The sequence below is a fragment of the Plasmodium brasilianum genome, chromosome 14 (assembly GCF_023973825.1).
Source record: "Plasmodium brasilianum strain Bolivian I chromosome 14, whole genome shotgun sequence".
NCBI lineage: Eukaryota > Apicomplexa > Aconoidasida > Haemosporida > Plasmodiidae > Plasmodium > Plasmodium brasilianum.
The window spans coordinates 1,975,927-2,001,633 of NC_090127.1; the positions used below are offsets into that span (position 1 = coordinate 1,975,927).

The following is a 25,707-nucleotide window of genomic DNA, read 5'->3' on the forward strand; positions in this document are numbered from 1 at the left end:
CAAGAGTACGCAGGTTATGGTGTTGGCGTTTCTTTATTCACATTGAGCCGCGCTCTTTTTCTTTCCATTAACTGGTTTTGAATTTCAAAATAATTCTGAAGATACTGATATTGTTTTAATTTTAACTTAACTTTTCTCGTTTTTAATAGTACGAGTTCTCTTAATAATTTTTTTATATTATGTTTTTCTAGCTCAGCTAATTCCTTAGCTCTTTTTTTCGATGCATCGATAACTGTATTATGAATTTCTTGCATGTCCGCTTCTTTTAAAATGTACGTGGAAGGAGGGTTATCATTTAGGACACTTTCAAAATTAAGTGGTACAAAATCAGGATCATTATTTACGTTTTCATCTTCTTTTTTATCCCAGCTATTACTGCTCTCTTTATTGTTGTCATTACCATCATTGTTGTTGTTATTACCATCATTGTTGTTGTTATTACCATCATTATTATTGCCATTATTATCGCTGCTATTCCCTATATGATCATTATTTGCGCTATCTTCTTCTTCATATTTATTATTACCACCACTACTACAGCCAAAGGGGGAATACATACGTATTTCGTTTTCTGCATCTATATTATCACCATTATGACCAACCTCTCCATCACTTCCATCACTTCCATCACTACCATCATTGCCCTCATTGCCCTCATTGCCCTCATTGCACTTGTAATCCTCTGTGTCATTCCCTGAGCTTATGGGGGCATTACTGCCCTTCATCTGTTCATGCCCGCCAATATCCTTATGTTCATGTAAAGGTAAAATTTCGTTTTTACTGTATTGCCGTGAGTTGGCAATGATATTATATAAGGCTTTATCTTCACCATTTTGTGTACGTGTATCATTTTGTTTTTTCCCACGTTCACCACTAGTGTTATTCGGTTCATTACTCTCCTTGTCTCCTATCCTGTTCGATTGTTCATCTAGGGACGTTTCAACTTCTTCCTTACTTTTTAATTTGACATCGTCTTCTGTTTCTTGCTTAAGTTGATCATCTTGTTCCTTAATGTAACCCTCTTGTTCCTTAATGTAACCCTCTTGTTCCTTAATGTAACCCTCTTGTTCCTTAATGTAACCCTCCCGTTCCTTAATGTAACTCTCTTGTTCCTTAAGGTGTTCTTTTGTTTCCTTCTTTTTCCTCCTCTCACTTTCGTTTCGAAGGATTGCGTTTTTCTGTTTTTCCAAAATAAGATCTACTATTTTTTTAGCAGCATATGCTCCTATATAGGGACTAATATGATTGCAAATAAATGAAAGAAGAGATAGGAGTGTATTGTTTTGTTTATATGTGCTAAAAGAAATATCGTTAATGTTTAAAAGGTTATCTAAATCAAAATAAGGGTTTGATAAAGGCATAGAAATGAACTTATAAATACAATCATATGGTGTTTTTGATTGAACATATTCACTAATTTTTTCCCAATCATTTTTATATTTACAGACAGCATCGATTAATTTTTCGGTTTCTGTTATACTCCAATCACTATCTAAAAAATTAAATGGTATATTTACCTTAACAAAATTCGAAGAGTTTAGAATATTTGGATACTTACTCGAGTTGTAGCAATTACTGCACCATATACACTTATCTAAAACTCCATAAGAAATCTTTTTTAAATTATTAGGTTTCAGTATATAGTATACATATGTACATATTTTATCACAGCTAACACATTTATACAGTTTACGCCTATCTTCCTTCTTTGTCAAGTCGTTCCCTTCTTCATTATTACTCCATTGTATCTTCTTATTTCCTTCATTATATACAGCAGTTTGTTTTTCTTTTTGTTCCTCACTTAAATTTTTTTCTAACCATTCGTAGGTGCAATTGTTTATTTCACAGTTTTCACTGTTTCTATTATTTACACAGGTAACCTTACTGTACGAATCCAAGTTATCCTTACTCTCAAAAAGGTTCATCTTATCACCTCCAGCAAATCTGTTTTTATTATCGTCTATGTTGTTAGCCATTCCTTTTAATAATATATTTTCCTCTTCTTGCCTCAACAAATTGTTCTTTACAAGTTCAGACGAATTATCTCTATTGATATATGTGTTATCCATAATGTCTACATTCTTGTTGTCATTGTTGGATGATGACTTACCCTTTAGAGAAACAGTATGCCACTTCTTATCATTTCCATTTTCCTTTTTTCCTATTTTCCTATTTGAATTTGGATATATATTCCTTCCGTTATAGTAAAGTGGCAAGTTGGTGTTACTTAGATGTTTATCATCATTTCGGTTGATATGATCGTATTCGTTACTTAGACTAATGGCATTATCTAACTCTGTCATTTGCTCCTCTTTCAAAATTGATCCCTTATTCGTACCTACATCGACAATATTTTCATTGCATCCCTTCCTCCTACTACTTAACTTAACTGGAGTATCACCTAATAATGCAAAATTTTTTTCACTGGAGCTATCACGATATCTTTTTTTTTTTAAGTCCAAAGAAGTAGTTTGGTAATTATCTCTCCATTTTTTATGAATATTATGAACACGGTCATAACTTAAATAAGTTGGAACCATTTCTATTTCGTTACTTTGTAAATGGCAATTCATATTGATCAATTTATTATTTACTAAAATATAAAACAAAACTTCTATTAACTTCTTATTTGATTTTATTTTTGATAAACAATGTCCTAGAGTTAACAATCGAGTTGGGTCATTGTTATACATACAAATCATCTCGTTCTTTACTCTCTTTATTTCTTTATCATATTTTTCACATTTGGTTAACTCATCACCTATAAGGGAGTAAATGAAATTTAAATCTTCCTCAGCTATGTTATTGTCATTTGTATCATCGTAACTCAAGGGTTCAGCTCTTTTATCCACGTCTGTAATGCAGTTGTTAGTATTCTCATTGATAATACCAACTCTCCCGTAGATGTTTCCACTAAGGTTGGTGAAATCGCTAGTTCTATTATTGTTCATAGTTCCTATAGTATGTGAAGACTCCAGTGTGATTGAGTTTACATTAGTTAGATTCTGATTGTGTATACTATTTTTCATGTTGGCTGATTTTTTGGTAACTACATTTCTTAAGAATGCATTTGACGGAAGCATTAATATGTTTTCTTTTTTCCCTTTTTTATCATTTTTATTCTTTTTTTCGATTTTCTCCTCCTCTTCATTTTTTTCCTCCAAATGATCATTTATCGCAGTTGTATGTTCCTCTGGAATGCTTATTTGATTTTTTATGTTTGTATCAGGATTCACTAAATCTGCCACCATTTCTTGTGCATTTTCTGAATTGTTCATATTTTTATTGCATTTTATTGCATGTTCATTTTTTCCCCCATCATCTGGTAATAACTCTTTTGATTCGTATAAAATGTTTTGTATTATGTTGATGTTTTCGTTAGCCTCAACAGTTTCCATGGCCGTCTTGCCACTTCCACTTCCACTATTGCTAATATTATTATCATTATTATTACCTCCATTCTGTTCAGAAACTAAAGGAGATACCTCTTCCACATGTCCACACTTGCTCATTTTGTCCATACATTCTGCCACTTTTTCATTATTAACGTTATCATTTAAATTGCTTCCACTAATAGATCTATTCATTTGGTTTCTTATATCATTGGAGTAGTTTTCTGTTATGTCGTCTTTGTAAATTTTATTATTAATAATACTTTCATCACAATTAGAACAGTTATTACTTCTTTTATCATTCTCTACATGTACGAAAGTATTTACAGAATCAGAATGATCTCCCATGGTATTAATATTGGTACACGTTTTTAAATGGTTCGTATTTAAATTGCATGTACCGAAGTCTTCCTGAGTAACTACATTTTCATAAATCTTCCTAAACCCCTTTTTATTAACGTCACATTGAAATGAAATGTTCTTGTCTTCGTCTTCTTCGTCCCTTGTATTGTTAATTTGATGATTATCCATTTCTAAGTAGTTAACTACTGTTATGTTGATGTTTAATTTATTTAATAAACTTCTATTCTCTTCGTTATTGTAACTATCAACCACTTTGTAACATTCCATGCAGAAGTTCGCTCCGTGGGAGTTCGGTAATATATACAGCTTTGGCTTGGCTTGCTTTATTTTATTATTGCCGTTTTATTATTGTCGTTTTATTATTGTCGTTTTATTTTTTTTTTTTTTCTAAAGTAAGCTTAATTAATGATTATATATAAAATTCGCTTAATAAGGCGTTCTCCTCGGTATATGTATTCTTCTTAACCCTTCAACCTTTCTTCTTTTTTGTATTAATTTTCTATACTTACATAAATATAATGGACTTTTCTGTACTTTATCTTATGTAGTACTCTGTTACCGTTACTCCTCTAAAGTGTTTCAGCATTAAACAATTGCACCAGTAAACTTATATTAAATATTTTAGGCTCTGGATTTTCTTACTTGAGTTGAAAAACGCACTTAGGTCCTTGGACAGTTTTGATTTCTCTTTTCTTCGACCGTATAAATGTATTAAGTTACCAGGTTAGTTTGGTGCTTGATCGGTTTGGTTCTTGGTTTGCTTGATACTTCGTCCGTTTGATTTTCCAATAGTTTTTCCTAGTGTTACTTTGGATGTTCCTCCGCTTATATTCCTTAAAATTTGTGAGATGCGTCAATAGAGCTTATCTTTTAATAAGCTTGACTTTAACCAGCTTTTTAAAACTCAGTGAGTTTGATAAAATGGAATATCTTCAGTAACAAGTTCTACCAGACTTGCAAGCTTACCAAGCTTGGATAGCATAATTTTCTTAGTTTGATGAACTTTCTCAATTTAATGTTTAAAATTCGTTCAATTCGTTCAGTTTGCTCGATTTGCTTAATTTGTTTAGTTCGCTCGATTTGCTTAATTTGGTTAGTTCGCTCGATTTGATTAATTTGTTTAGTTCGCTCGATTTGATTAATAAGCTTTATTTTTTTAATATTTTCAATTATTTCAATTTATTGTGTTAAAAATTCAAAAAAATTTTAAAATGTACAATTACAAAAAAAAAAAAATTAAAAAAAAAGTATATTAAAAATAATCATTTTACCAAAAAAAAATAAAAAAGAAAAAGAAAAAAAAAAAAGTACAAACTGATAAAGAAGTACACATTTAATTTACAAAAATTATATACTAATAATGCATTTTTTCAAATGATTAAAAAAATAGGAAAAAAAAAAAAATTTGCTATCAGGTTGTACTTATTTTTTCAAATATACTATGTGTTCTCTGCAAAAAAAAAAAAAATTTAGTATCCTCCTTTGCTTACTGAGTTGAGAATAAATTGCTACGGGGTCCTACTTAATTGTTTATATAAGACGACCGTACAGCATTTATACATATATAAGTATGCATGTATGTACGCAAATAAGTACATATTACATGCATGTAAGCGTCAAATGATTTATTTTGCAAAAAGAGAAAGTAATAAGTGCGCAGTCGAGAATAACAGCACCACATAAAAATAATGTATGTGTGCTATTTGTTTGGCTAAATCATGGTTTCTTATATATACATACATATACATATATACGTGCATATCTTTTTTATATATATGTATATTTTTTTTTTTCTTTTAAAAAAAAAAAAAGGCGAGTATTTTCTGAGCATAAAAATGAAAAATATACAACGTGAGTGTACTTTTTTTTGAAGACCTAAAATCATTGCTTGCACTTTTTTAAGCAAAGCTAGTCTTCTCATATATAAACCGGGAAAAAAAAAAAAAAGATTAAAATAAAATAAATATTTATGATATGATACATATACAATAAAAACATAATAAAAAAAAGACAAAAAAAAAGATCAAAATTTGCTATTATTGGTAATGGATTTTCTGATGTGATACAGGATTTCATAAAAAAAAGGAAAAGGAAACATGCGCGTTTTATGTACATACGACAAATTATTACATCATATAAATATAAACAAATAAATAAATAAATATATATATATATATATATATATATATAATATATGCATATTTATGTATGCATATTTATATGGGCATACACGTATAATAACTACGTGTGTTTTTCGGTTTTCCCATTTTTTAAAAGGCGCTTGAATATTTTTTCCGCCCCTTCTTCAGTTTTACAGAAAAATGGAGAGCGGGTTTGCTATTTAAATACATGTTCATAAAACCTTGCGTGAACTGTGTACACAAATGTATATACATGTGTATATGTATACATGTCCGCGAATATATATATACATATATATAACGAAATACCAATTTTTTTTTTTTTCAAACTTCTCGGGATGTTGCAATTTTAAACAAGGAAAAGATGTCCCTCACAAAAGGAAATAAAAAAAGTATAATAAAAGAAATGAAAAAATAAAAGGAAAAAAAAAAAAGAGAAATGAAAAAATAAAAGGAAAAAAAAAAAAAGAGAAATGAAAAAATAAAAAGCTAAATAAAAAATGATGATATACGAAGTGACGTAATATATATAACAAAAAATAAGTCAACCCAGCAGAACATAAAATGTATAGCTATAAAATGTAAAATAGTATATAAAGTAGCAAAAAAGGAAAAAAAAAAAAAAAAAAAAAATATTTTTCTTATTTAATCAGTATCTTACAAATTATCATCACCACATACTTTTATTATTATCCTTTTATTTGTCGTTCAGATTGAAAATTAATATTCTGTGTTATTTCTTCAAACTTGGAGAGAATTCTTTTTTTTTTTTTTTTCTCCTTTTTTCAGTTATATGTCATACATAAATATATACAAGTATATATTAATATACATACTTATGCATATATATATTATACATACTTGCATATACTTTCATATGCAAACGTGTACTCGTATATACATGCATATAATGTATAAGTGATGAATATATTTAACACGTATAAATAAAAAAAAAAGCGTAAAAAATTTTTTATTCGTTCTATGCATTTTTATAGGAATTTTAAACGGTAAGCAATATATATATAAATATAAGTAATATAAATAAGTATGTATGTATGTATATAATACGCACGTATGTATATATATATATATATATATAACGGTTTGTCAGCTTACAAAATAACTGCGTCAAATGCGAGTGAACATTTAATTCCATTCTTTTAAGGACAATTTTATCTGTTCATATTTAACAAAAAGAAGGTTGCAAAAATAAATTTTTCGAACGCTTCAAAAAAAAAAAAAAAAAAGAAAAAAGAGCAATTAAAAATTTTTTATTTTTATAATTATATGTATAGGTTAAACCACATAATAATAAACAGTAGCATTATATCATATATATTGTTTTATTGTTCCTTTATTAAATAGAACTTTTCCCCTTTGCTTAAATTAAGTTCAAATAAGGTCAAAAAAAAAAAAAAAAAAATTTCTATAAATCCAAACTCGTTTCTTCATATGAGCAAGTAATTATTTTAATTTTTTGCGAAAATTTTTTTATTATTGAAAGGAAGTGAAATTAAGGCATTTCCTTGGAAATTCTGAATTGTACATGTGTTAAGAAATTTTTTTTTAATTCTGAGAAGTGTTCAGAAAAAATAGCTAAAATGCAGAAAATTGTGCACTTGTATGTGCACGTATGTATGTGTATATAAAGGTATAACATTCGGAATATATTACATATGTGTGTATTTTTGTCTACGACTGAAATTCCCCAAGAGTGAGTAAGCGCCAAATAAGGGGTTATATCGCATAAACAAGATACATACACATACACGTATGCCCTCACGCGCAAACGTATCCGTACGAATATATGAGAATACTCCTAGGTCAACATGAAAATTGACAAGAAGAAGGAGTTTAAAAAAAAGCTAACCATGTGCATTTCCCTGCTGCAAGTGTCAGATCCCCTAAAAATAATTATCGACGAAACTTTCATTAAATTATGCATTGTTCATAAAATTTGCATAAAAGATGAATTAAGTAAATTATTAAATAGGCAGTTACTTCTTATGACTACTAAGTGTATATCCCAGTATGCAAAAAAAAGTCTACAAGAAGAAACTGCATATGGATTAAGGAAATTAACACATTATAAATGTAATCACAATGAAGAGAATATAAAAGACTCTGTTAATAATTTTTTAAAAAAAAAAAAAAATGAAAGCAGTAATATTTTTTCTGTAAATTATTTTGAAAATCAAGTAAATGTTACGCATAACTTTGACAGTTTGTATAATGTCAAGAGTCAAATTTGCAAGAAGGAGAATAAATCAAATCAGGAAAATAATAATGAAAAGAATGAACAACTTCAGGAAAAAACCAGTGAGAAAAGAATAGAAAACGGTCAAGTATATAAGGTGAAAAATAATATAGAGAATGTGGACAATACAAAAGGAGGTGGACATAACCAACCAAATGACTCTAACATATGCGAAGACCATGGGGAGGATAACAAAAGGGGAGAGAGTAATGAACTTTCAGATTCCATGAAATGTATAATCGACCTTGTAAAAAACAATAATGAAAAGAAATTTTTCCTGGCGACCAACAACTTAGAGCTACGATCCTTTTTGAGGTTAACAAAAAATAAGAAGCAAATGAGATACAGTGAAGCAAAAGAGAAAAAAAAAAAAAAAAAAAAAAAAAAAGAAATGAAATGAAATGAAATATAATTAGGCAAAAATTAACAAAATAAAACAAAAAAACTATATATGGAAATGTAAGCTTAAATGACATTTCAAAGTTACATGTGTAACTGAGTACGTGCAGGAGAGCTCTTGAGTCTGCTGCTTAACCGCAAGCAGCATTTATGTAATGATTAGAAATAATTATGTTTATGTTTAAAAAATTATTATTATTATTATTATTATTATTATTTTTTTTTTTTTTTTTTTTTTTTTTTTTTGTTTCTCCTATCGTTTTTCCATTATTTTGCTTTTCCTTTTTTTCATTTATGGATATGTATTTTTATTACCTCTCTTTTTTTCAGGAAGGTTTTCATAGTACCCATCATATATATAAGCGAGGGGGGAGTAATAAAAATGGAAAGCTTATCTACAAAAAATTTAAATAAAAAAGAAAATGTGGAGTTAAAGAAAATGAAGATGCTTAAGTGGGAACGCGAGTTAAAAAAGTCTGAACAGAGGAAGAATGGGACGAACATCAGAAAAAGTGTTAAAAAAAAAAAAAAAAAAAAAAAAAATAAAGGGGTAAAGAAGGGGGAGGAATAAAGCGCGAAATAAATGTGCAAGACTTGAAGCGAAAACGGTATGATGGAAGAGTCTAGATAAGGAGGAATTATATATCGAGAATTACGTGCATTTATATGTAAATATATACGTGCGTATGAATAGATATGTATACATGTATATTTAAATGTTTGTATGTTTGTGCTTGTTGCTAATAAAATGGACCTGAAAAACACTGAACGCGTGTATTTTATTTTATTTATTATTTTTTTTTTTTTTTTTTTACTTTTCTTCTTTCCTTTGGTAGTTTATAAAAATTTGCAATTTCAATCCATCGTACGATTTAATGAATAGCTAATTTGTGTGTAATATTTATTTGCACAGAATACTTTTTATTTTTATTTTAATTAAAAATAATTTATGTTTGTATATTGTCATAATGTTTTTTTTTTTTTTTTTTTTTTTAAAATAAAAAATTGAAATAAACAAAAAAAAGTGTAAATTACAGTTCAACTAGTCGTACGATAACAACTTTTGGACGTCCGTCAAATAAGTACCACAAAATTCATACGTATATATGTAAACATGCATGAGTATAAACATGCATATATATGTATATACATTTGCTTATATCACACTCAAGTTTTAAAAGTTCTTGCCATCTCAGTCACCACTACAGCTGTTCAGCACGCAGAGTAGGAGAGTGAAGATACAGCAGATGTCAATACGTAGAATCGAAATGGATAACTAAAACAAAACTTTAAAAAATAAGCAAACACGAATAAGATGGACACAAAAAAGAGGGGAAGAGGAAAGTAACTAAAAAGGTTTGTCCCTCTAGTCATTTTGTTTGTCAATCTGTCTTTTTTTTTTTTTATCGTTATTCTTCCTCTTCCTCTTCTTCTACTTCTTCTTCCTCTTCTTCTACTTCTACTTCTTCCTCCTCTTCCTCCTCATCCGTCTGTTCCTATTTTCCCGCTTTCACGGAGAACTTATTTACAAAATTTAAATTTTTTTCAGCAAGTGGCTGATAATATTTTTCATTACCGGTTGACCCCTGCTTGTTTTTTGGTTCAGTTTTATAAACTTTTGAAATCTCATTAATTTTTTTTGTGTTCGTTCTTTTTCACTTTTCAAAATAGCAGCTTCTTTCTCTTTTACAGATAATTCTTTTTCTTTCTTTTTCATTTCAGTAATGTTAAGTTCCTTAATATATGCAGATTTTTTCTTTGTTTTTTGTTTCATGTTATGTTTCTGTTGTCCAAGTAGGATAATTTCCTTATTGTTATATGCCCATTCTGTTTTTTTGTTACCACTGCCATATGATCTTGTTTTATTTTGGCTCTCTGCTATTTGTTCCTCCAGCAACTCATGAGGTTCTTCCATTTCCTTTTCCTTTTGTTCCTCTTTTACCTTTTCCTGTTTGTGTTCTACCGCACTAGGTGTAAAGAAAAAGTTTTTAATCGGGTCGCTATTAACCAATTCCGTTTTAGTCTCATTTGGTTGTATCTTCTTTTTATATTTACGCAGAAACTTCTGGTCATTGTAATATTTTCTTTTTTTCCTTAGGTAGTTTTTGTTCTTCGTGTACCTTTTACTTTGGAATAAAATTTTCTTCTTCATATTGATGGGAGAATTATATGTGCAATAATATGTGCAATAGTAAGTGCAATAGTTAGTGCTATATTGGGGTCAAACACGAGAATAAAAAAAAAAAAAAAAAAAAAAAAGCAGAAACGGGAAGAAAAAGAAGAAAAAACTGTTTTACACGTGAAGTCACAATATATCATATTTTGTTAGTAGATATTAGATTGTTGCTTCCGAAATTGTGTTTCATCCATCATTTGTTGGTAAAAAATTCTTCATTATTCCTTTCACATTTGTAGAGTAAAATTATCTTCATTGTCCTTTTCCCAAGCTTACATTGTAAAGAATATATAAATACATATATATATATACATATATATATATATACATATATTTCAGGAGCAAAAATTCATGTATTATACATGTACGTATGTTTATATGAATGAATAATGTGCGCGCGTTGTTATATATTACATTGAATATGTGATATACGATGCCGAAAAAAGGTTTTTCCCATTTTTGAATTATTTTCGCAAAGTTACAAAACGAGTAGGGATAAATATGCAACGCTTGAATATAATGCCTGGTATACTTCCAAGTAGTAGGAACAAGCATTAAAGCGAATACTTATGAATATTCCTACATTTATTACGTAAACAGGTATGTTTTATAAACATTTTTTTATTTTTTTATTTTTCACATGATAAAAGTACTTTTATTTTTTACTACATGTTCGGAAAAGATTTTCAGTAACTAGTTGTGTCGGGCTTACATTTTTTTTAAACGAAATAATTGCGCAACGCAGAATTCTTTTTTGCTTTTTCGGATTTTTCTTATTTTTCGGATTTTTCTGATTTTTCTTATTTTATTTTTCTGCTTTTTTTTTTTTTTTTATATTTTATATGTTTTATTTTCTCAATTTTTTCCGTTTTTTCTGTTTCTTTTCCTCTTTTTTTTTTTTTTTTTTTTTTCTTTTCTTATACATATGATGAAATATAGCGCAGCAAATATGCCTTAAACATTATTGCATTATTACTGCTTGTATCATCATTTTTGATGAGTAGGAAAAAAAGAAAAAAAAAAAAGATATACATATATATTTATGTACACATAGAATAAAATATATACAAAAAATTTATGCAAAAAAATCTCTCTATAGAATGGTAGAGAGGAAAAAGGAGCAGTGTTTAAAAAAGGGGAAATGCGTTAAAGTGAAAACGAAGGGGGCTAAAAATGACGAGGTAAAAAGGATTCGGAAGAATACTAATAATTTAAATGAACAGAAAGGGAACGAAGGGAAAGAGCATACAACAGTAGCGACTTATGGCACGGATATATCTCTGAAGCGGAAGAGGAACACGCGCACGTTTGATACAAATTGCAGCCGAAATAGGAACAAAAACTGCAGTCGTTATAACAGCAGTTATAGCAATCGCTCTACGATCTTTAAAGGAAGGGATGCAAAAATACATTTTACAAAAAATAGCAGCGAAAAAATAGGAGTACCTTGCAGAGTAGATAACAATAACAACTATGTTCAACTGGCAGATAGAGGTTATACAGCGAACGGCTGCACTAGGTACAGTGGTGATTTAAATGATGATGTTGATATTTACTCAGACTACGATGCTGTTGACCGTGGGAACGATTTTTATATCTACAACAATAACAGTTCCGCGTCGAGCGAAAACGAAAATTTAGGTACTCCTGATGATGCCCTTCTTGATACCCTAGATGATACCCTTGTTGACGACCCAGATGATACCCCTGTTGACGACCCAGATGAAAATTTGAAGGGGAAAGAAAATAATAATGTCAAGTATGGCGGAGAGTACATAAGTTATGATGAGTACATAAATGTAATGAAAAATTGTAAACAGGATAATGATGTTAACATAAAAAGAGAAGATGTGAAGGAGGATTTAAATAATGATGAAGGAAAAAAGATGTATAAAATTTTTTTATTATTTTCCCCCTTAGGTGTAACAAGCATAAATAACAAAAGTTATATAATCAACGCAGATGATCATATGTCTTTGTTTGAAAAAAAATTAAAGAGTGTGGAAAGGTTAATAGAAATTACAAAAAATAATAAAGAAAAGAAAAATTTAGAAAAAAAAATGGAAATGATAAAAAATAAACAAGATAATTTAAGACTTGATATTTTATTCTTTACACTTTTAAGCTTAAGAGATAGTGTTATAAATAAAAAAAAAAAATTACAAATTTATATTCATACAATTAGGGGATTATTAATTTATGTATCTCCTTCATTTCGTGTGCCAAGAAATTTCATGGTCTTTAAAAAAATTATGTTACAGCTTTTGAAAAATAGAGTAGTAACAGATAATGATAAGAAGCCCTTAATGAGTATTACCCACCGCCCGATCAACTACTATGTGGGGTCTTCAGTGTAAAAAAAAAAAATAATAAAATAAAAAAAAAATAAAAACAAATATAAATATACACCATGGACGACAGTGTGGACGTTTTATGTTGTAGTGACCTTGAATATGAGTTAACTCGCGCGTTTGTACAAGCGTGCGCATGTATCTGTACCCATATATACGTCTATTAAAGTATCTATTTGTCTATGTGTGTGTGTCTGTGTAGTCTCTTTGCGGATGTGAATGGAGTTACTGCTTAGTACAGCGGTCGTTTAAGTCTTTTGAACGAAAAAATTGAGAAAATTACTTTGATAATTTTTTGTCAATTTTTTGACGTTTTTTTTGCCTTATTCATTTGTGTTACCCTTCTCAATGTATATCCGTTTCGGTTTCCCTTCCCCTTAAACTTATATTTATTTTACTATTATTTTATTTTATTATTTTATTATTTTATTATATTATTTTATTATTTTATTATTTTATTATATTATTTTATTATTTTATTATTTTATTATTATATTATTATATTATTATATTATTATATTATTTTATTATTTTATTATTTTATTATATTATTATATTATTATATTATTTTATTTTTTTATTTTATTATTTTATTATTTTATTATTTTATTTTATTACTTTTTTAGCTGTGTGGGGATATCAAATAAGGGCTTTCCAACAGATATTAAAAAGTTTTCAGAGAAGATCATAGAAACAAATAATGATTATTCCTTTTTTTTGTCCTTATCGAACATGCATGACTTAAGTTATTTCATTGAAATGATGAAGAAAAAAGAGAGTGAGAATTTTTCTTTAGACTATTTTGTTCGATTGTCTGATTTGAAATTGTCAGCTATTACGATTTGCTCAAAATTAACTCACTTTTTAAATTAACAATTAAAAAGGATTTCAAAAAGATTGATTTTCACACTGAGTTCTAGTAATACACGAGATGTAATTGACAATGGAGGGAGTACACTGCCCTAGTAACATTAACAAAAAGACGTGAAACGACGAAAAATTACAAAACGGAAAAAGGTGGACTAAAGTTTGGGAAAATGACAAAATGTACAAAGGTAGAGCTCCAAAGATGGTCTTTTATATAAATGAGATACGGAAAAAACGAAAGACAAAAAAATTAAAAAAATAAAATCAAATCAGGAGATGAACAGATGAACAGATGAACAGATGAACAGATGAACAGATGAGCAGATGAACAGATGAACAGATGAGCAGATGAGCAGATGAGCAGATGAGCAGATGAGCAGATGAGCAGATGAATAAATGAACAGATAAGCAGATGAACGGATAAGCAGATGAACAGATGAACAGATGAGCAGATGAATAAATGAACAGATAAGCAGATGAACGGATAAGCAGATGAACGGATAAACAGATAATCAGATACTGCGATAAAAATATCTAATTAACAAACGAACAACAAATAAAACGGAAAAAAAAAAAAAAAAAAACATAGTCTCTTAAGCTGTGACGATTAACAGTTTTCATAAAATACTTTTTTTTTTGTTTATGTTTTTTTTATGTACTTTTATGTATTTTTTTTTGCTTTTTTATGCCCTTACACGTATATATTAATGGTAAACACTGCCTATCAATTTTTTTTTCTTTTTTTCATAATTACACATTGTTTTACTTGTCTACTCCTGTTCATTATTTATAATTTTTTTTTACTTCATCAAATGTGGTTACGTGTTTGGTAATATTAACTAAAGCAAAATAAAAACAAAAAAAAAAAAGGAAAAGATAAAATAAAATATGTGTTCAAAATTTGACTAGAAATATAAAATATATATAAAATGATACAAATGTTCCTTTTCAATTACCTCCGAAAAGGTCATGTTCATCCTCTCTCTTATTTATATTTATATTTTCATCAAAATAAACCTAAAAAAAAAAAAAAAAATTAATACACTTTAAATTGGAAGGAATAATCAGGAAACATGTACGTTCATACAAAGCTAATTTTAAAAATGATGTTCAGAATTTTCTGAACATTCATAAAAATTCGGGGAAGGGAACATATGTTCAGGTCATTATTATATGTACATATATATACGGCACTTATATGCGTGTGCCCGTACATATACATATTCACGTAAATGTATATGGATGCAAATGTATCTGCATGTATAAATATAGTTGGGCGAATACGATTGCAGAAGAACTATCTCGCTTTTTGCTCCTTCTGAATTTCTCACCTGACTACTTTGAATTCCTCCAAGAAGAAAATGATGCACAATTTTGTTGTGAACGTCAATAGGTAATTCAACAAACTTACTAGTTATAAAATTGTTAAAATTCCTTTTCTCTTCACTTATGTAATTTATCAAATTTGCTACGCTCTTTTCTTCTATTCCTGTATGTTCGCAGTTCAAAAAAAAAAAAAAAAAAAAAACATGAACACTATGTATGTTGATGTGTGCATGTATATATATATATATATATTTACATATATGTACATATGCACGAAAACACACATGTAGAGACGAAGATCTTCATTCGTTCACTAGATAAGAGCATCACGTAACTTCATTGCGCTTATGTGTTATGCACTTGTCAGCTACTTCTTATTCCGATCTCTGTTTTTATTTCGCGTATGTATGCACACATATAAATATATACAAATGTATGCACTCACATGTACACACATAAAAATATACAACCATAAACGCCCATGTGTGAGCATATGCGTACCCAGAAATTTGTTCACAAATTTGTCAGGAAATTCGTCCGTTAGTGATGAGTTCACATAAGCCTTTATCGATTTTTCCTTCAATACATTTTTTTCTTTTTCTTGTGCAAAATATTCCCGACTTTTTGCTGATAAGATATTAGCTAGCCAAAGAAAAAAAAAAAAGAAATTCACACACGTATATTTATAATTACGTATAAATATGTTTAAAAATACATACATACATGCATACGTAAATATTTATAAATACATACATATATACATATTTATAAATACATACATATATACATATTTATAAATACATACATATATACATATTTATAAATACATACATATATACATATTTATAAATACATATATTTACATTTTCAAATACGCATATATATACATATAAGAATTGCTCATAAGTAGGAACGAATAACAAAATGTGTTCGCGCACAACATATAAGTGAAAGCACGCGATGGCAAAAAAAAATACTTCTCGCTTTTTCCAGTTGCTCCCGCAGAATGTCCTTCTTCTTCGTTAATAACTCAATTTGATGATTCAATTTGGACAAATTTCCGGTATTATCATGGGGATGTATTCTTTTTTTTGCATAAGTTAATGTGTCTATTTCGTGTAAAATAGAACAGATTTCTCTCTGCACAGTTATACGAGATATGGGTAAGGTATCAATATTTTTATTATTTGTGAAAATTTCATGAAAGCTTTTTTTTTTTTTCATTTCTACTAAGTCTTGTATTTGTTTCTCTGTATAATGAAAATTTTTCAAATCTTCAATTTTTTCTTTCAAAAAAAGATGGAAATTTTTTAAAATTTCCAAATCTATGGAAAATAATTTTATAAAATTATATTCATCAACTGTAAATTTCTGATCAGATATGTTGTTAAGGTCACATATGTATGTTGTATAACTTTTTTCTGTACTTAACTCATTGATAGACACCTTTTTATTTTGATTCATTAATTTTTTCATTTTCTTAAAAAAATGGAAATCTGCCAAATTTTCTAAATGCGCTATTTCAAATTTTATATTCGTATATCTATCAACGCAAAAATAATTTTTTTCACTTTTAATAACATTTGTTATAAAGAAAAAATTTTTTTTTTTATTCAATGAATTGTCTTTACTCATTTCTTGATGATTTGTATTATTTTTATAATTATGATAATTTTTTAAAACGTGTGTAACTTCTGTCAGTGCAAACATATCAACTATTTTTATCATATGCCCTATTACATAATAAGCAAAATTAATATGTTCACTCATATCAAGTAGAAAGGTTTTTTTTAATTGAAAATACGTTATAATTTCATAACTCATATATTTATAAATATCTAATTTAATTTTTTTTTCTTCTTTGTATATATGTATTAATCGTTCAGGTGTTTCTAGTTCTTTTGAAAATATATCACTCTTTCCTATATTGTTTATAATATCATTTGAATTCTCATATACTTTTTTGTTCTGATCATTTGAAACTATGCGATGAACACTTCTTTCACGATTTTTTATTATTTCATCATCCTTATGAACACCATGGCCATCGTCATCTTTGCCATAGTCGACCGTCTTAACAATACCTGAACTTTTTCTGTTCTCAACTGATTCTCTTCTTTGTACATGTTTCTTCCTTTTAGTTAAATCTTCTCCATTGTCACTGAAAAGAAACTTAGTGCGTTTTTTGTCATTTTTTACACTCTTTTCATTTTTATCATATTTTTCATCTTTCCATTTATTCTTGCTTTTACTCTCCTCTAACATATGGTCATTTCTGCTTGTTTCTAAAGAATATTTTTTTTTATCATAAGAAGATATTGTATTATCTACATAATAATTATTATTAATTTTCGTACTTTTATTTTCATCTATAACTGCATCTTTTGTCATTTTTTTCTGTTTTTTATTTTTCTCTTGGTGATAAGAAATGTCTGAACGCGATTCAGACGAATATTCATATGTGTAATTACTGTCGGCTTTGTTTCCCTCCTCTGTATGTATATCTTTTTTATTAGTTATATATTCATGCATATTTTTATCATATTTTTCACCATCCTTTACTAGCTTTACTATTTTTTTCCCCTCTTCATCTTGAGGAAATAAGGGAGGGACCATACTTTTTCTTAAGTTGCTTCCCCCAATATTGTTCTCGTCCTCTTCCTCGTCATTCTTACTGCCCTTACTAGCCCTACTGCTCTTAGTTGCTTTCGTTACTGCTGTAGTTGCAGTTGTACCTGCAGCTGTATCTGTAATTGTTCTGTTTTGTTTTTTACTAGCATCTACCGCTTTTATATTTGCTGCGTCTGCTTCCTCCGCTTTGTCTATGGCTGCAGTAATTTTTTTTTTATTTTTCAAATGTAATGCTTTGTTATTTGCAGTCCCCTTTCTATTTAAGGCAGTACCATTGTTATTATTGGTACTATTGTTATTATTGGTACTATTGTTATTATTGGTACTATTGTTATTATTGGTACTATTGTTATTATTGGTACTATTGTTATTATTGGTACTATTGTTATTATTGGTACTATTGTTATTATTGGTACTATTGTTATTATTGTTATCATTGTTATTGTTGTCATTATGCTCATTATTGTTATTACGGTCATCATTGGCATTACTAAAAGCCTCCTCTGCATTGGCATCAATACTTATATTTTTTAGTAAAATTCGCCTATGTTTTTTTATCATATATTCTTCATGCCTCTTTGCTAATATTAGCTCTCTTTCAAATTCTGGTAAATCTTCAAGATCACTTGTATCATCTTCATTGTTCGATTGGTAATCAGAATTATCTAAATCGTTACTGCTATCATCTTTGCTCATTTTGTTTTTATTCAAATAGTGAGCCTTATCCATTGTTCGTACGTTCTACATGCCCATGTATGCGAGTTTATATGCTCAAACGAGTATGCATATATATATTAACAAAAAAGCTGCTGTACTCAGACTTACATATATATTATGTATCTCGTTAATATTATGTTCAAATAGTGATAAATTGGTATAAAAAAAATAAAATAAAATAAAATAAAACTGCACGAAAAAAGGGATATTTGTATAGGGGTCAGTTATACATATCATATTTCTTATTGTACTTCCCCTGCGAACATTTTCTCTTGCAACTTACAGCTAATTAAATTATTGCAAATTCATATGGAGTGCTACAAGTACATATATATATATATATATATATATATATATATATATATATTACTTTTTCTCCCCTTGAGCTATATGTCATTATTTAATGCTTTTTTTTTTTTTTTTTTACATTACAATATTTCTTGGAAAATACGTGCAGTGCTTGCTACATATGCATGCACATACATTTATATATATATATATATATATGTATATGTATATATTTATTTATGTATAAGTTTATGTATAAGTTTATGTAAGCATATATTTATGCTTGCATCGTAATGATGTTAGCACTGTAATTACAATTTATTTCAGAGTGAAACAAGCAGTTGATTTTTATTTAAAACGTGTTATCGGAACTGCGCTGTTCTTACGTTACATTTCATCATTAAACAGTAAAAAGAAAAAAAAAAAAAAAAATGAGATAAGAAAAAAAAGAAAAAATTAATACACGAAATGTAACGGTCATTTAGTAACCCAGTCTGCACTAAATTAGTACGTTCACGGATATGCAGTACTGCACAATATAAAATGCGCTTTTCTTTTTTCTTTTTTTTTTTTTATAATTATATATATAATATATATATATATATATATATATATAAGGCAAAATATTTAATTAATTAATTTTTTTTTTTTTTTGATGGATTAAAAAAAAAGAAAGAAATGAGTAAGAAAATATGAGCATGTTCTTTTGGTCTTTTTGTTGTTTATTTTAAAGATCATTCTTTTAAATTTTTTTTTATGCCGGGGTAAACGTCATAATTAATACACAGCATGACAAAAAAAATTTCAAGACAAAACAACGTAAAAAAAATATTGCAATTTTTTTTAAAATGATTATGTACACATTGCTATATTTTTTGTTAACTCCCTCCGTAGGAGTGTAACAAAAGGATGAAGTAAATGTGCTTCTGTTCACTGCGTACGCATTAGTATATATATATATATATACATATATATGTTGACATATACGCATATTTGTTATATTCACAAATGACAATGTACTTTATTTGTTACTTCTGCTGTATATATATATTTATTGCATTTTCCAGTAGACAACATTCCATAGAAGGAAAATAAAATTAATTTCTTCCTTTTTTAAGATGATGAATTTATATAATGAGAAGGATGAAGTGTGCATTTTTATAAAATATCGTTTTACGTGTTTTCATAAGAACATTTATTATTCCTTATTCGTACCGTTGATATCCTTAATTGTTATAGATTATTAATGCGCTGAATTGCCATTTTTATATATGATATATTTATATATCACAGGAAGAACTGAATATGTACATGTACATATATGTAAATATTTATACATTTGTACAGGCTTGCATGTCTTCTCTGTTATTTATTTTTTATTTTTTTATTTTTATAAAAGTAAAACAACCCTACATACAAGCAGTATTACATGAACAGCTACTTAATCGTTGTTTATTGCAGATACGCTGTTTATGTATATCTAACGACATTCGCGATTTAAAAAAGGGTTAATGTGCTTTTGATTAAGCAGAAATTTGCAGCACAGCACAGAGCGGAAAAGAAACGAACAAAGAGGAAAGTCTGCACCTTTTAAAAAAAAAAAAAAAGGGAATACATATACATAAAGGTCCCCACACATACACCATGCAAATATGTATATGTATGTTTTTATGTATACGTGCAGGTACATGTGTGCACATTCCTGCTCATGCTTGTAGACATGATTATCTATTAAAAAAGTTAAGAGGAACAATTTAAGAAAGAAAATATAGAAGACTTAAAAAGATGTTGATTAAAATTTTTTATAATTGTTCATTTTTGCCTAAATTATAACCTGTACAGGCAAGATATAATATATGCTCATATTTATTATTTTTTTTTTTTTTGTTTTTAATTGTTTGCTATAAGAGAAATGGGAGAAGAAAGGTAGTTCTTTTATTGACAAATTTATTTTTACATGCGTATTTGTTTACATATGTTTGCATATCTGGATGACACAGAAAAAAAAAAAAAAAAAAAAAAAAAAAAGGGGGCATACACACACATACATGTGTGTAGTATTTTATTAGGAATATATATATATATATATATATCACAATTCCCCCTGCTTTTACAAAACAATCCACTAAGCATAATACTTAATTATCCTATTACCCTTTAGGATAATTTTAAAAATATTTACAAAATCATTACATTCGTCATTCGTATCGGAAATTAATTTACTGTTTATAGTACCTTCTTTGTAAAACTTTTTCCTTATGTTTTTTAATAAACAATTATACCTGCTATTCCATTTCTCTTCTTCATTTAATTTTTCTGCATTTGTTTTCTCATTGATGGCATACTCTTTTGTTTGCTCTTCGGTAACCATCCTAAAGAGCTCTGTCATCTCGTCCGTTTTTGCATTTTTGTAAAAGGCATTATTCGTCTCGTCTTTTCTTTTACTCCCACTGTGCACGTCCACTTGGGCTTTTGCTTCCACTGTTTCTGCGTGTACAATTTCTAGGTCTTCCATTTGATACAACCCGATGTGGTTGTGTAAGTCGAAGAAGTTCGAAACTGCTTGGTTACTTGTTAATATAGAGAGCTGAGATATTTGTAATCTTTTCTGTAAAATATTGTTCGAAGTATTTAATGGTAGCATTAAAGAGAGTATCATTAATGACTTAATTAAAAATGGGTAATTCTTTGGATAAATTAAATGAAGTCTTTGTTTTGAAAATACAGGAGATTCAAAAAGAAAAATAAAATTGTCTAACTGATGAAAGAAATCAGCATCTAAATCTAGTAATGTTAAATAGGAACATAAAAAATAAGCTAACTCATATTTTTGTAACCATAACAAAAAAGATATAGCAGATAAGGGATTGTTAAACCATGCTATTAATATTATAGAAAAGAGTGTATAATATTTTTTCAAAAATAAAGTATTTCTTAAGTACTTAGTTTCGTTGGATGTTAGTAATACCCAGTTGAGTACTTGAATGAATTTATTTACAAATAAGAAATTATTTTCATTAATTAGTAAGTAAGATAAATATGCATAAAACTTTTGATTATTTAAACAACGAGATATATGTTGTACTATTATTTTTCCTTTATGTACTAACAAATGCTCATCATTTTTAAATAAAAGAATTAAATTAGCACTTATATTTTCATAAAAATTAAATTTGTTATCAACCGTTGAACACATTGCTGATAGTACTGTCAGGGTTAGAAGAACAACCTGGTTATCATCATTTTTCAAGCACTTAAATACACATATTATTATTTCATTATAGTAAATTTTAATTTCCTCGCTTTTATATATTAATATTTCTATCAGCCACTGTAAGCACATAATTATGGGATATATGTTTCTCCTTTCCAGGCTATCTGAAAACATGTTATCATCATCGTGTCCATGGTCGTAGTCATCGTCGTTATGATCATCATTACCATAGTCATCATCATCATATTCAGCACCACCATCACCAATCCTGTCTTGGTCTTCCCTCTTGATTAGTTTGTTTATATAATAAGCTTCACATTTCCTGTTATCATTCAAAGAAATTTTTTTTTCCTTAAGTTCATTCATAAGTTTTTCGTAATTGTACATAAATCTTGAATTGTGCTTCTCTCGCTCTTTGTCATATGCACCCCCAGCTACGGATAATTCTACTGCCGGTTCTGCAACTCCTGATGCTTCCGATACTACTTCATTTTTCACCCCATTACGTGCAATTGAACTTCTTTCGTCAAATATGTTGTACGATTCGTAGCTCAACGATTCGCTTGAGTTGTCTTTGTTATTATGCTTCTCATGGTTACTATGCTCCTCCTTCTTGTTATGCTTCTCTTTTTTCTTGTTCACTCGCTCCATATCCTTCACAACGTTGTTGATGTGATAAAATTGTTCATTCTTCTGGTCATCCTTTTCAACCACTTCGTTGTTCTTACCCACCTCAATCTTCTCATCCCCACAGGTGTAACTGCTACCAGCCATATTGTTTGTATGCTCTATCCCCGTAACATTAATGTGTTTGTTTTTAGTACTTCCACTATTCCACTTTTCGTTGCAACTATTCGTGTGGGCGTTCCTATCATGCTCCATACGATTACTCTTGTTTCGAAATTTTTTTTTTCCATTCACGTCATCCTGGTCGTTTCCGCCATTTTCGCCATTTTCGCCATTTCCCCCATTTGCACTATGCTTACCATCCACAAAAATTTTTTTACCTTTCCCATAATTTGCAAGCGATTCGGCTATGCAATTTTCAACTGGATCCTCATCATCGCTGGTAGCATGCAAAGTGCTTTTCCCCTTAACATGATTTTTCATGTATTTTTCATCAGATCTGTGCTGTGAACATACACTTTCCTTGGTTATATTTTTCTGTTTCTCGTGCCTCCCTATGTTATGGATACCATTATTTTGCATTAAATTACTTTTATTTAACTCCCAATTTTCATTCAAAATTTTTTTTAAATTATTCTTTTGAGAATAAGAATTGTTTTTTTTCCTGCGCCCCCTATGTGTGTTACTATTTCCTTTGTTGTAACTGCCGTTAATGTCATTACTGCTATTGTTGTAATTGCCACTATTTTGACTGCATAAATTATAATTGCCGCTATTATAATTGCCGCTATTATAACTGCCGCTCTTTTTATTGCCGCTAATCTTGATACCGCTATGACTGGCTAATTTTTTCTGGCTGGTGTTCAACACCAGTTCCTGTTTCTCTATTTTCGTATCAATAATGTTACACACTAACACCGTTATTAAGGGAATGGCATCCAGGATGGCAAATTTAAGATAATTTATTAACAGTTCATTACATTTTCTCGCTGTGTAGTGAATATCAAAACTTACGTCTGACGTGCAAGAAATAATTTTTTTCAAAAGTTTTGTAATAAAATAATTATTCTTCCTGGTGGACTTAAATATATTATAAAAATGAATATTTAAAATATTGATAAAATGATATACACATAATAAACATTTATGTTTAATAATAGCATTTTTATGACCTGAAAAATCCAAAAAAATATGTGCAATATGTCTAAAAAATAACCTGCATTGTTCATAATTTAATGTTACAATTTTGTCAATATATAAATCCAAACATTGGTTAGCTTGCTTTTGTATATCTTTATTTTCATCAGATAACATTAAAAAAAGATCTTTAACAAAGAAATGGAAATATTCAAATATATTAATTGTTGGAATGTTTTGTAAAAAAAATAACCATGAAATAATTAGTTGACGAACATTTGCATTTTCGATGCATATTTTATCTTTTAATATATATATTATTTTATATATATTAAAAATATTATTATATGAACAAGTCATATCCTTTAACAAATTATCTAAAAATGCACCTCCATTTTTAACATTTGGACAAGAATCAGAAAATATTCTGTACAAGCAATCAAAAATATCTTCAATGTTGTAAAATATTACACCTTTTGATATTTTACATAAATTATATAAACTTTCACACACATAATATCGCACTTTTGAGTCTTGATCATTAATACACGAAATAATAATTTTTAAAATTTCGGAAAAATAATATTTTATTTTATCATTTAAACTTATCGATATAAATGCTAATGAAATCAACCCACCACACCGTTCAGACGTGCTTACACTCTTAATGAACTTTTCGTCTAAAAAATTTATTATTTCTATAATTTTCTTATTTTGGTATTTCTTGTTAAATATATCCGTATGTATTGCGTTTTCATGCAAAATGTTGTTTAACGTTTTTCTTCTGACCCCGTAACTGCCCTGATTGTTATGTTCTTCATTGCTGCTATTATTGTTGAGTTCTCCATTGTTACCTATGACATTGCTTCCCATATCCTTAATTCCTATATTATTGATACCGCTACTGTTACTACCACTCAGGCTGAGGCTCTTTTTTTTTTCATTTATTATATCTACATTTGGTATCCTTCTTACATATTTACTGTCACTCGCTTTAGTAAATTCCGCGTCAATATCACAATTTTCTTTACACTTATCTAATAATAGTTTTTTAATCAATTCGGATCCTAAAATAATATGATTTTCTTCATTCATTTCTTTACGTGCAATTACGTTTTCAATTTCTGTAATTTTTTTTTTATTGTCTTCATCAGACTCATCTGAAACGTTCAACTGTTCCGATTTTTCATACACAATCATATCGTTCTTTTGAGTAATATCGTTATCCCTTCCTTGTCTTACTGATACTCCAGTTGTAGCACCTGCTGCTGTACCTTCTTCTTGTGGACTTTTTCTGTTCGTTTTATTATTCCCCTGGAGCCCTTTTCCCTCTTCTTCTTCCTCAGCTCCATCATTTTTTCCAACTTCACTGTTAACAGAAATCGTATCTCTTCCTTTAAAATTTTCGTTATAGTTTTGAAAGTAATATTCATTCTTAATGTCAACATCATGCTTTGAATTTATTTTCGAAATTATGTTAATGTCTTTTTCCGAGAAATTTTTGGATTCATGTAAGGCACCATCTTCGTTATTCGGATGCTGTAATAAATTATCTACATATTCTTGTTCATCATTTTCTTCATTTATTAATAATATTTTTATCAATTCAGCTAATTCTTGTGCCCCTTTTTTTCTTTTTTCGTACGTTTTATCTCCTAACAATCTCTGTATATTAATGTTTATAATATTTTCCTTGTCTTCATTTTTTTCTAATCCTTTAATTAGATTCAAAAACATGGTTTTGCTCTGTTCATAGCTTGTGGGACTTGTTCCCGTTGAACGATACGAAAAAATAATATTTATTTATTTTTTTTTTTTTAA

General features: G+C 28.4%; 6 protein-coding genes across 6 annotated transcripts; 2 read left to right on the forward strand and 4 right to left on the reverse strand.

The window, feature by feature from the left end:
* Positions 1–14: 14 nt before the first annotated feature.
* On the reverse strand, positions 15–4,022 carry MKS88_005644 (DNA-binding protein; the record flags this gene model as incomplete). Its single annotated transcript, XM_067218925.1, has 1 exon — positions 15–4,022. One exon carries the CDS (start codon positions 4,020–4,022, stop codon positions 15–17), a length of 4,008 nt encoding a protein of 1,335 aa, XP_067070852.1.
* A 3,703-nt stretch (positions 4,023–7,725) lies between these two features.
* MKS88_005645 (uncharacterized protein) lies at positions 7,726–9,439 on the forward strand (the record flags this gene model as incomplete). Its single annotated transcript, XM_067218926.1, has 3 exons — positions 7,726–8,468; positions 8,883–9,102; positions 9,389–9,439. The coding sequence occupies 3 exons, from the start codon at positions 7,726–7,728 to the stop codon at positions 9,437–9,439; spliced, it is 1,014 nt and encodes a 337-aa protein (XP_067070853.1).
* A 522-nt stretch (positions 9,440–9,961) lies between these two features.
* MKS88_005646 (rRNA-processing protein) lies at positions 9,962–10,704 on the reverse strand (the record flags this gene model as incomplete). The annotated part of the gene is made up of 2 exons (XM_067218927.1): positions 9,962–10,048; positions 10,129–10,704. 2 exons carry the CDS (start codon positions 10,702–10,704, stop codon positions 9,962–9,964), a joined length of 663 nt encoding a protein of 220 aa, XP_067070854.1.
* A 1,124-nt stretch (positions 10,705–11,828) lies between these two features.
* On the forward strand, positions 11,829–13,952 carry MKS88_005647 (small subunit rRNA processing factor; the record flags this gene model as incomplete). The annotated part of the gene is made up of 2 exons (XM_067218929.1): positions 11,829–13,081; positions 13,706–13,952. The coding sequence occupies 2 exons, from the start codon at positions 11,829–11,831 to the stop codon at positions 13,950–13,952; spliced, it is 1,500 nt and encodes a 499-aa protein (XP_067070855.1).
* Positions 13,953–14,729: 777 nt separating this feature from the next.
* MKS88_005648 (uncharacterized protein) lies at positions 14,730–18,632 on the reverse strand (the record flags this gene model as incomplete). The annotated part of the gene is made up of 5 exons (XM_067218930.1): positions 14,730–14,785; positions 14,903–14,963; positions 15,278–15,435; positions 15,774–15,914; positions 16,250–18,632. 5 exons carry the CDS (start codon positions 18,630–18,632, stop codon positions 14,730–14,732), a joined length of 2,799 nt encoding a protein of 932 aa, XP_067070856.1.
* Positions 18,633–21,033: 2,401 nt separating this feature from the next.
* MKS88_005649 (VAC14 domain-containing protein) lies at positions 21,034–25,623 on the reverse strand (the record flags this gene model as incomplete). The annotated part of the gene is made up of 1 exon (XM_067218931.1): positions 21,034–25,623. One exon carries the CDS (start codon positions 25,621–25,623, stop codon positions 21,034–21,036), a length of 4,590 nt encoding a protein of 1,529 aa, XP_067070857.1.
* Between the last annotated feature and the right edge of the window lie 84 nt (positions 25,624–25,707).